Here is a 10,799-nt window from a genome sequence, read left to right as displayed (position 1 = left end):
GTTTTAAGATCCAGCTCAACCACTACCTCATCCTAGGCACTACTGAGGACAGAAAAAGGTATGTCATATTACTTACCCTCAATTAGCAAATAATCTATGTGGAGAGCTCAGCAATAGATGTGTCCATAACATCCCTCGATTCATTATCCCACTCTCCAAACTTACTCCTATGGCAGTTTTCCCACTCCAGTTAATCACACTTCTAATCTTCCAGGTACTCAAGTCAAAAAACTAGAAGTGCTGCTTGATTCCTTTATTTCTATAACCCCACACCACTATCACCCACACATATCCATTTAATTCATTAGCAATCCTTCTAAATATTATCCAATCTGACAACTTCTTACCACCCTAGTCCATGTCATAATCTCATGTGCATTACTGCAATAACCTTCTATATTTGTCTCTTTAATTTCATTCTTGCCTTTCCATGTGCTTTTCTCCAATAATGGACAGTTATTTCTATACCAGAGTTTACAATATAATTCCAAACGGTGGAGCTTAACTATTAACAAAAGCATACATTCATTCACATTAGAGTGACCCATTCTGCAGAGCCCTGGGCTTAGCTAATTTTCCAGTGTCCCTCAGATATAACAGAGGCCCAAAAATCTAAGGGGGTAAAGTTTAAGGTTAATCACAGTTGAGTGATTACTGTTGAAGATTAGGGAAGGAAAAATAAAGTAGCAGAAAGAACACGGGCTTTAGAATCTGACAGACTCAAATGCTAATCCTAAATCTGACACTTAATAGTTCCATGACTTTAACAGCAGCAACCACAGTATAAAAATTATGATGATGATGATATCAGTGCTAATATGGAGTAGTTGCAATTTACCAAGCTAAGAAATGCTGGTCTAACTCCAAAACCTATGCTTGTATTTTGATTTAAGGAATCAATACAGTACAGTTAAGGGAAGATGAAAAACATATTTATATGTGATGAGGCACCTAAGTTCTGTCACCTCTTCAGCAACAGAGCATTTAAAGTATAGGCTGCTGTTTTATTTACTGTCTTAGTCATTACTCAGAACCAAAATACTGCACAACTCCAAACATCACTAATCACTATATTCTAAAAGTTTATGACATAATCAAGGTGTCTTTAGGTCAACCAATACTGGCTCTGGTCACAAAGTAAAAGATTTCCCAAAACAACACAGTCCCCAAAGAACTACTGGTTGCAAGTTGGTCAATTTCATCCACACCCACATCAATGAAGGATCACACTGTAGAAAAGAATGTACTAAGCTACCGAGGTGTAACATGTAGTCGTTGTTGAATCTCCTTCCTAAACTGGGACTGCATTGATGCTACCTGCTGCTGGGTGAGGGCCTTGTCACAGGCCTGGTAGGTCAATCTATAGCAGAGACTGACCTGTTCAGTCTTTGGATGCTGAAAACGACTAAGAAATTGTATGGATATAACAGTGTCCTGGGATATTGCTCGGGCCACAGTATGAAACTCAAGTTCATCAAATCCTTTCTTCTCATCTAACCAAAAACTAATATCATGCACATAGCATGGAGGATACAGAGAATAACTTTTAAACAGTTCTATTTTCCCAGGGACAAAATTTTTCAGGAAACGGTTATCAAAGGTCCATAACATTCTCCAGTCAGAGATATCCCAGATAAGCATGGCTAATAAGTCCAAGTTCATAGACACAAACACAAAACATTGATCTTTATGTATAATATTTATGCCAAATGTGGTGACAGATCCAATAATTAAATCCTTGGCACAATGTGAGCCAAAATTATGAGCCTTCACACGAATCATATAATCTTTTCCATTTGGCTGAAGAACAAATTCCACTGGTCTGCTCAGCTTAGAGCCCTCCGGCAATGTTTGGGTCAGAAGGCTATCTAGAATGCCCTTCATATGATCCAACAGTGACTGAAGACAGTTATCCTTCAAATTTTGATTAAATCCAAGGATAAATAAAGTTTCATGAAATGCTGGCATTGTAAAAGGCAAAATGTGGCACTTTTGAAAGACAGGTCCACTAAGGATGTGCAGAGAATCTGAGAGGAAGTCTGGTGCCTGGATGATAGCCTGAACATGAACTAGGAGGGAAGGTCTAAGGTAGACCTTGGTCCGGCCACAGATTCCTTCATGAGCTTCTTCCTTATCATCTTTTCCAGGACGTTTGGGAAGGCTAAGCTCTGAAAATGACACTAGAAAGCTCTCCATATCTTGTTTTGTTCCACCAGTCAAGGATTCAGAATTCGAGTTATCTTCACGGAGACTAATCCAAAAGGCAGACGATAGAATGTCACAGTTCCAGAAAGGCAGAACACTGGTGCCTTCCTGTGGCAGCAAAGGGGAAGAATATTTCAGCATTTTTAGAGGGAAAGCTTTGCTCAATTCAGCAATGAGTTTCTCATTTATGGTTTTGACAGGATGACATGAAGGTGCTTCCAAGAAACCTCTGTGTAAACAAACACAAAAAGTTTCTAACTTAAAATAATTATAATGTAGCTAGAATTTAAAATACAAATAACTAGATAGAAAAGAATTATCCTTAAGTTGATCTTGAAAAGAAACAAATCATCCACCACAAGGAGAAATATTATGTGTATTTCTCTGGCAGCCACCATCCCTACAATATCTCAAAAATTGACAATTTTTAATTCTAAAGAGGTTTGAGGAGGCCAAACTGATAAGTAATTACAGCATCAACATCACTACCAACTTATGTACCATTCATTCAATATATGGTTGCCATCAAGACAATCAGGATACAGCTGAAAATAGAAGTGATTTCAGGCAAAAAAACAGGTTACCTGTTCAACTTCCCTACAAGTGCTTCTGGTTCTGGAAAGGAAAACCACTTGTCACCCAATTTGATCCTGAAGATTCTAGGTTGAGAACCTTCAAGGGGTAAGCTCTGGGTGAAGATATGGTTCAAAGCACCTTCCACATGAAAGGACTTATCTTGACTCCTGGCAAAACAGACACCAATATGAAGTGTTTAATTATTAAAGAAAGCAAATATTTCTAGAAACTGAATCAGTAATTAATTGGCAGGGCCTACGAGTCTATCTATAAGTTTTTTAAAATCTTTTTTATCAGTAGTGAGAAAGACTAAAAAGGAAAAGGCTTAGGTCTCTGTTATTACTTACCTATACCCAGTGCATTTGTACCCAGGCACAGCCTCACAGCAGAAGAGATGCACATCACTTAAAATGAGCCCCCCCAGAGCTGCCATGGCAACCACTTGCCAACTGTTGTGCCATTCTCTTTGGGGTTTATCAGCAGGAGTACCACCTTGTCCTCTACACAATGCCACATGAACTTCTCCTTCCTTTGCAAGAACATCTGCACAGCTAATAGGGGAACAAAAATACCAGCTACTTATTAAAAACAAGTAGAAATTGCTGCAGGAGTTAGCAATATTTACCTAGTTTAAAAATAACGAATATTTACCTAGCTGTGAAATAACGAAATCCAATCATACCTATAGTGAAGATCTATTAGACCTCAACATTGCAAAGAAAGTAACTGGAAGTAAATAAGAATGCAAATTAAATGTTCAACCCACTGACACTAGCGACTGATCAGGGTCTGCCTTGCATCTGTGTTCATCTATATGTCACAGAAAGCTCAATGTCTGCAAAGTTTATACACAATTCACCGTTTAGGCTGTTTCTCCCCATTCGGAAAGTTATTTTCACTGCATTCCTGCCAATTCAAATTCTATACTTCAAATGTTAGCTTAAAATACTGCCTTTGTGAACTTTCTTGACAGTTATGAGCCACGTGACATCTCATGTATTTTAGTATAATAATGTAGGGTACTGTTTTAAGTTCACAATAATTTCAACGAGGCAGTTAGTTGTTAATATCCTCAGTTTACAAATGAGGAAACAGAAGCACATAAAGATTAAGTTTGCCTAAAACCTAACAACTGTTAAGTAGTGAGCCAGGATTTGAAACCAGACAGTGTGGCTCCCAAGTCCATGCTCTTAGTCATCAGACTATACTGGCTCTCATCATTTTTGCATTATCAAAAAGAAATTATCCTCCCTTTACACACTCAAGAGCACATTATTTGTGCTTTTAGTTAGCATTGAGGGTTATATACCTGTCTTTCCAACTAGACTGTGGGTTCCTTTGGGGCTTTATATTCTCTTCTAAACATACCACAGTAACGGTCATACGTCTGCCTTATTTCCCCAACTATAATGTTTAAGTTCAGTTAACTATGTTATAGACATCCTAAACTTTATTTTACTTGTGAGGACTCGTCTTTCCTCACCTCTGGAAAAACTTGGCAAGCAGTTCTCTGTTCCTAGCTACTCCAGCTTTGCGTCCACAGTGCGGAAAGTTGAAATAAATGCGATCAAAAGTCCTGTCGTGCAGTTCGAAGGCATTTGCCAGCTGGGTGCAGTCCACACCGAAACGGACCTCGGCACCTGGCAACGATAGTTTGGAAGCGGGAAATATAGACAGGAGGTTGGATGTCTTAAGACATGAAACCAACAACAAAACTTTTCCTAACCCGAACCATGCAAACCGGCCCAAGTCTAGGAACACAGCAGGCTTCTGGTGAAGATCCCTGGGACGATCAGGCGTAATTCCCACGTGGATTAGAGGTCCACGCCCCCACCCTCTCCACTTTGGGACACGCCGGCAGCTGGGCGGGGCTTCACGGAGGGGCCGGCCCCGCTACCTCGCTCGCGCAGGCGCTGCAGGTTCTCCCGGGTTACCGGATCCCGGGCCAAGTCGGCCGGGCGCCGGAGGCAGGTGGCGGTGAGACAGGTGCCTGGATCCAGAGTCTCGCTCAGAGCGGCGGCGAAGGAGAAATTCCCCTCCCCAACCAAAAGGAGGCGCAGAGGAGCCATGGCCTCCGCGAGCTCCGCGCTCGCGTTCCCCGTGGCTCTCGTTTCTTACGTCACTTCCTTCGCGGGTCTCTGCCCGCCTTCTCTTCCCCGTCACTGTTTGATGACGCACGCACAGCGACAGGATGTCTGGACCAACTGGTGCTGTGACTCTCAGGGAGGACTGTAACCATGAGTGCAAAAGGGAGACACCCGCTCTCCGTCCCCTCACCCTCCCACCCCCTCGGGAAGATCAAAGTGCCTTTTAAGCCGAGTATGGCCCTGAGGGACCCCGTCACACCGGCATGAGGTCACAAGCAGTCACTAGCGCAGAGCGGGGAGGCGAGTTCTGAGTGAAAGGAAAGGGGCGGAGCTGAGGCCCAGAAGAGCCTGGACTGTTGTACGTGTTCCCAACACGGAAGGTTTTTGTTACTGCCTTCCACTCATGCGAAATGGCTGCCCCCCAGTGGCTCCGCTGCTCAAAATGTCGCCAGGTGCTTCACTCTCCTACCTTGTAGTCATTCGAGAAATATTGAGTACCACTTATGTGCCAGGCTACTGTGAGGGTGGTTAGGATGAATAAGATGTGGCCTGTGATGTCACGAGAGCCTGTAATCTGGTGGGGACTGCACACACAAAAGAGGCAACCGTGATATGGTGGGGGTATGTGCTATTAGTGGGGTGGTTCGTGTGTTAGTCGTGTAAGGCTCAGAAGGGGAGCCTCACATAGTTTGGTGGCGAAGTGGAGAGAGTCCCTGGAGGCGGTGGGTTTCAGTTGAAAGTAAGGGGGGAAAAGTACACCTTACTTGGGTCAAGAGAAGTGAAGAGGCAGAAGAACCAATATATACAAAATCATGTTGGATGTTAGGTCAGACCATAGGAGGGTCTGCGATCCGGTGCCCCACAGAAGATGCAAAGAATTGCACAGACATTACATTGGAAAATAGTTTATTTAAAAAGTAAATGAGAGAGGAGATTCACCTCCTCAAGGCAGGGGAGGGAGCCAAAGCTAAGAAAGAAAACATGGCAATCATAGCTCAAAGAGCCACATGGCCAGATCAGTTAAGCAAAGCCACAGCCCCTGCTTTTTGAAGTTGAATGCCTTTTAAACCTTCTCTTTGGTGGGGTTAGGTCGTTAAGGTGATTGGGTGATGGTCTGTTTCAGGTCATCACGAAGGAGCAAGGAAGCACAGATACTGAAGTCAGGTGATGGAAGGCAGGCAGATGGGTGGGCTAGTTACATGACTTTTGCCATGTTGATGGGGTCTGTGTCAAAGGTCATGGCTGCGCTAATTAGGTTGTTTCTTATGCAAATACTTGGAATAGAAAAGCTAATTAGTACAAAAAAACTGGGTAGGGGTTGTAAGTTATCAATAGCTACTGCTGAGAAACCAGCTTTGTCCTTGGCTAGTGACTAGAGGGTAAATTAAAGTGAACTTCTAGAAAAACATGACAGAACTAGGCAGTGTTAAAATGGCTGCTCTTTGGCTATATTGACTCCATCTTGGCCTTTCAGTGGAGAAAAAGAATAGTTGAATCTGGCTGAAACATAGTTCTAGTGAGAGTGTGTAACAGATGAGACTGAAGATTAAGCAGGGGCCAGGTCTTAGGGAGTGTTATAAGCCAACGTAACAGGCTAAACCTTATTCTGAGAACAGTGGAAAACCACTGAACGTTTTTAAATAGGAAAATGACACAATGAGACTTTCATTTTCAAAAGTTATAATTTCTTATGGAGAAATGATTGGAGAGGAACAAGGCTGATGTCAAGGAGATAAGATAGGAGACAAGGCTGAGAGTGATCTGAATTGGAACTTGGCAGTGGGGTTGGAGGTTAGTAGACTGATTCAGAAATCAACACAACCTAGTGACTGGATGAATGTTGAAAGAGAAGTCCAAGTTAAAGATAAACCCCAGGTTTCAGGTGTGGACAACCAGGTGGGATGGTGATGTCTGTCGTTCCAACCATAGAGACAGTGGCACTTAGGTCTTCAGTCTGAGTACTAGACCTTTTGGACTTTGTGGGACCAGCTACTCTAGTCATCAGGCTGTTTGGTGACATCAGTGCTTGCACCTGTCTTCACAAAGGCAGATGATGTGAGGACAGTTACCTGAGATGCCATCCTCTAATGCTACATTATTAACTTTGTCTCTGCCTGTGGAAAGGCAGATGAGTGGTGACTCCCAAATCATGGCCACTTAGACATGGTAATCTGGATGATTTACAATGCTTTCTTTGCTCGGAGAACTGGGAAGGCCAGGTTTGGTGACATCTCTTTTACAGAACATGGAACAGCTAAGGAAGGATTTCTGTCACTTTCCTATGAAATCTTCAGACAACCCAACCTATACAACATCAAGTTATTCTTCTTCTGGGAAGGTATCACCTTACTCCTAAGCCTGGGGACCAGACTCATCTTTTTTTTTTTTTTTTTTTTGAGTTGGAGTCTCACTCTGTCGCCCAGACTGGAGTGCAGTGGCTGCTCCCAGCCACTGCAGCCTTGACCTGCTGGGCTCCGGGGATCCTTCAGCCTCAGCCTTCCAAGTAGCTGGAGCTACAGACACGTGCCACCACACCCGGCTAATTTTTTTATTTATTGTAGAGATGAGGTCTCACCAAGTTGCCCAGGCAGGTCTCAAACCCACAGGCTCAGGCAATCCACTCACCTCAGCCTCCCAGAGCGCTGGGATTACAGGCTGAGCCACTGAGCCTGACTGGGGCTCATCTTTTGACCAATAACAACAACAAAAAATCATTGGTTCTTTGATTCCTTACCGACAACAATGAAATCAGACATTGATCATCTGGTATATACAAACCACTATTGATTGGGAGGGCAGGCAGATGGATAGGATACAATAATGAATTTAAAGAGATCCTGTTCTCAAGGGGCATACAATTCAGTAGAGGACATAGGACATAGACTTGAAGAACTCTAATGTGTGGTAGAAAGTTATAGATGCAGTGAAATATATGAAGATAAAGTTATGTGTGAGATAAAAGGAGAGAGAAGGCACCACTGGAGCTGGGCCTAGAAGGAAGAAAATGATTATTTGTTGGTTATTTATTGTATTATTGAGTTATTGAATTCTCATTTCTTCATGTTCTCTTTAACTATAGAAATAGTCCCTAAACTCCGATGTCTCAAAATTACCTAACATTACCTAAACATTTAGCTACTTATTCATATAGTGTTGGGGATACTGAAGGTTTTCTTGTCTTTTCGGAGTGGGGACATTTTTTCTGTATAGTTATCCACTGCTGCTGATTGAGGAGATAGATGATGTACATGGACCTGGAGAGAAAGAAATGGAACTACAACAGTTAATTCTGGAGAAAATCCTAGATCATTAGTAGACTTGTGTTATAACTGACTGCGTAAAGCAAAGGGTAGGAGGGGCTGCCTTTTGGTTCTCTGGTTTGTGCAGTAAACTTTTCTATTCTGGTCTCTTCCCAGAGACAAAATCTCATCTATTTCCTCACAAATCCACACTGTGGGAGCCTCATTAATGCAGATGGCCATGGCGAGGTGTGGACAGATTGGAATGATATGTCCAAGTTTTTCCAGTATGGGTGGAGATGCACCACTAATGAGAATTCCTATTCGAACTGTACTCTTATGGGCAACTGGAACCAAGAAAGATATGACCTAAGGAATATCGTGCAACCCAAACCCTTGCCTTCCCAGGTAATCTAACTTTGTCTTCTTTTTTTCCTTTTGTTAGCAAAAAAAAAATACTAGTGGCCAAGGAGAGGCAGGAGTCTAATAGCTTCCATTGTGGTGATCTCTCAGGCTTCTATTCAGTGAAGTGGTTGGGACAAGGGAACAGTCCTCAGCTAGACCACATATCCCACTTTACTCTCAAATTAATTAAATATTATATTATCTGAGGGGTATCAAAAGGATGGATAATACTCTTGCTTCTGTTTGGACTTTATCAGTCAATCTACAGAAATGTAGATCTTTTGACTCAGGCTAGCTTCTACCCTGGTCTTTGCCCACCTAGACTTGACATTTATCTGAGTCTTGCCCTTAAATCTCTCCTAAACAAACAAACATACAAGAAGTATGAAAGTTAGGATATAGACCAACTACATAGAGACCTCTAATCCATCTAAGCTATGACAGAGCCCATTAGAGTCCATGTCATATTGTCCTTTATTTTTTTGACATTGACTTCTAGATTCTTAATCTATTTTTTTTTTCCAGTTTGAACACTACTTTGAAACTACATACGGTACAAGCTATAACAACAAAATGCCACTTTCAACCCATAGTACGTGGACTATTCTTTTTCATTCTTTTTCAGAACCTGTGAAACTCAGTACCTGGCACATAGAAGGAATTCAAATAAAAGTAAACAGCTAGACTCGGTGGCTTAGCCTGTAATCCCAGCACTTTGGGAGGCTGAGGCAAGTGGATTGCCTGAGCCCGTGGGTTCACGACTAGCCCAGGAAACTTGGCGAGACCTCGTCCCTACAATAAGTAAAAAATTAGCTGGGTGTGATAGCACACGCCTGTAGTTCTGGCTGCTTAAAAGGCTGAGGTGGAAGGATCGCCTGAGCCCACAGGTTGATGCTAGGATGGCCATGAATGTGCCACTGCACTCCAGCCTGGGTGATGGAGTGAGACTCCAACTCAAAAAAAAAAAGTAAACTGGTTGTGTGAATAGGTGAATGAGTGAACAATTTTTCCATTTTCTCAAGTTTGACAGGACTCACTGTTCACTCAGAAATAAGAGTAAGATTTTTTAAAATCTCCATGTTGTTAACAGTTTCCATTTACCTCTCCTTCTCTTTTTTCTTCCCTCAGGATTTAAGCGAGAGCCTCATTGGTTTCCAGGACATCAACCCGAACTAGATCCTCCTCGATATAAATGCACAGAAAAGTCAACTTACATGAGTAGCTATTCAAAGCCTCAAATCGGGCATTCATCAGTGTGTGTTTGGGATCCTAAGATTGACCAATTTCAAGGTCAAGGATTATAAGAAATAATAAGAAACTTCATTTTTCCAGAGTAGAATGTAGGCCAGAGCGTGTTCCAAGCACAATGAAAAGTTCACTGTAACAATTTCACTCTCTGAATAAATAAAGCAAAAACAGAATATTCTTTATTCCCCTTTTTTTGTTTTAAGCAAGATTTAAATGCCAAATTTAAGTTAATTATATCTACTCTTAGTTCTACATGAGGGATGTTGTTGAAGGCCTTTAAAAAATTAGTTCTCTCAGATCTATTGCCACGCTGCTCTTCCCTTCTTTTTTTTTTTTTTGAGTTGGAGTCTCACTCGGTCGCCCATCGCAGCCTTGCCTGCTGGGCTCCAGCGATCCTTCCGCCTCAGCCTTCCGAGTAGCCAGAATTACAGGCATGCGCTACCACGCCCGGCTGATTTTTTGATTTATTGTAGAGATGAGGTCTCACTGCCCAGGCGGGTCTCGAACCTGCAAGCTCAGGCAATCCACTCACCTCAGCATCCCAAAGCCGCGGGATTACAGGCTAAGCCACCGAGCCCGGCTTCCCTTCTTTCTTTCAGTGGCAAAACTGCAACATGTAGCATAATTTAGGCTGTGTTTGGCTAGATACTTTCTGGATATAAGCCAGGTAATCACATATAGGGTAAGTTGTCTGTGACTTTAATGAACATGCCTTCTTAGGGACTAAAAAAAGAAAAATAACTTTAAAAAAATATTATAGAGAATTTAAAATATAAATAAAAGTAGAATAGTCTAATGAACTCCCATGCACCATTCTCCAACATCAACAATTTATGACTAATCTGCTTTCTCTATTTTACTGAATTATTTTTGGAGCAAATCTTAACAATATAGCTTCATCTATAAAGAGCTCAGTATACTAGCCAGGTGCAGTGACTCATGCCTGTAATCCCAACACTTTGGGAAGCCAAGGTGAGAGTATCACTTGAAGCCAGAAATTCAAGATCAGCCTGGGCAGCATAGTAAAACTCCATCTCTA

The 10,799-nt window shown here is 42.1% G+C and overlaps 2 protein-coding genes across 3 annotated transcripts; one reads left to right on the top strand and one right to left on the bottom strand.

Annotated features, from left to right (window-relative positions):
• Positions 1-952: 952 nt before the first annotated feature.
• Positions 953-5,177, bottom strand: FDXACB1 (ferredoxin-fold anticodon binding domain containing 1). The gene is made up of 5 exons (XM_008065588.2): positions 4,679-5,177; positions 4,265-4,421; positions 3,129-3,332; positions 2,790-2,948; positions 953-2,434 (listed from the first exon to the last, which is right to left on the bottom strand). Exons 1-5 carry the CDS (start codon positions 4,848-4,850, stop codon positions 1,252-1,254), a joined length of 1,875 nt encoding a protein of 624 aa, XP_008063779.1. The 5' UTR covers positions 4,851-5,177; the 3' UTR covers positions 953-1,251.
• Positions 5,178-5,278: 101 nt separating this feature from the next.
• Positions 5,279-9,928, top strand: CUNH11orf1 (chromosome unknown C11orf1 homolog). Of its 2 annotated transcripts, none has more exons than XM_008065594.2 (5): positions 5,279-5,312; positions 6,380-6,390; positions 8,285-8,515; positions 9,038-9,104; positions 9,641-9,928. In XM_008065594.2, exons 1-5 carry the CDS (start codon positions 5,279-5,281, stop codon positions 9,814-9,816), a joined length of 519 nt encoding a protein of 172 aa, XP_008063785.1. In that variant the 3' UTR covers positions 9,817-9,928. The 2 variants fall into 2 exon arrangements, with proteins under 2 accessions (XP_008063785.1, XP_021571968.1); XM_021716293.1 differs by lacking the exon at positions 6,380-6,390 and adding an exon at positions 7,073-7,206 and having other exon boundaries at positions 5,285-5,320.
• The last annotated feature ends 871 nt before the right edge of the window (positions 9,929-10,799 follow it).

Source organism: Carlito syrichta, unplaced genomic scaffold (genome assembly GCF_000164805.1).
Source record: "Carlito syrichta isolate Samal-C Ts95f unplaced genomic scaffold, Tarsius_syrichta-2.0.1 Scaffold308670, whole genome shotgun sequence".
Taxonomy (NCBI): Eukaryota; Metazoa; Chordata; class Mammalia; order Primates; family Tarsiidae; genus Carlito; species Carlito syrichta.
Note: the sequence above shows the minus strand (reverse complement) of the source record. Positions and strands in the feature narration are given on the sequence as shown.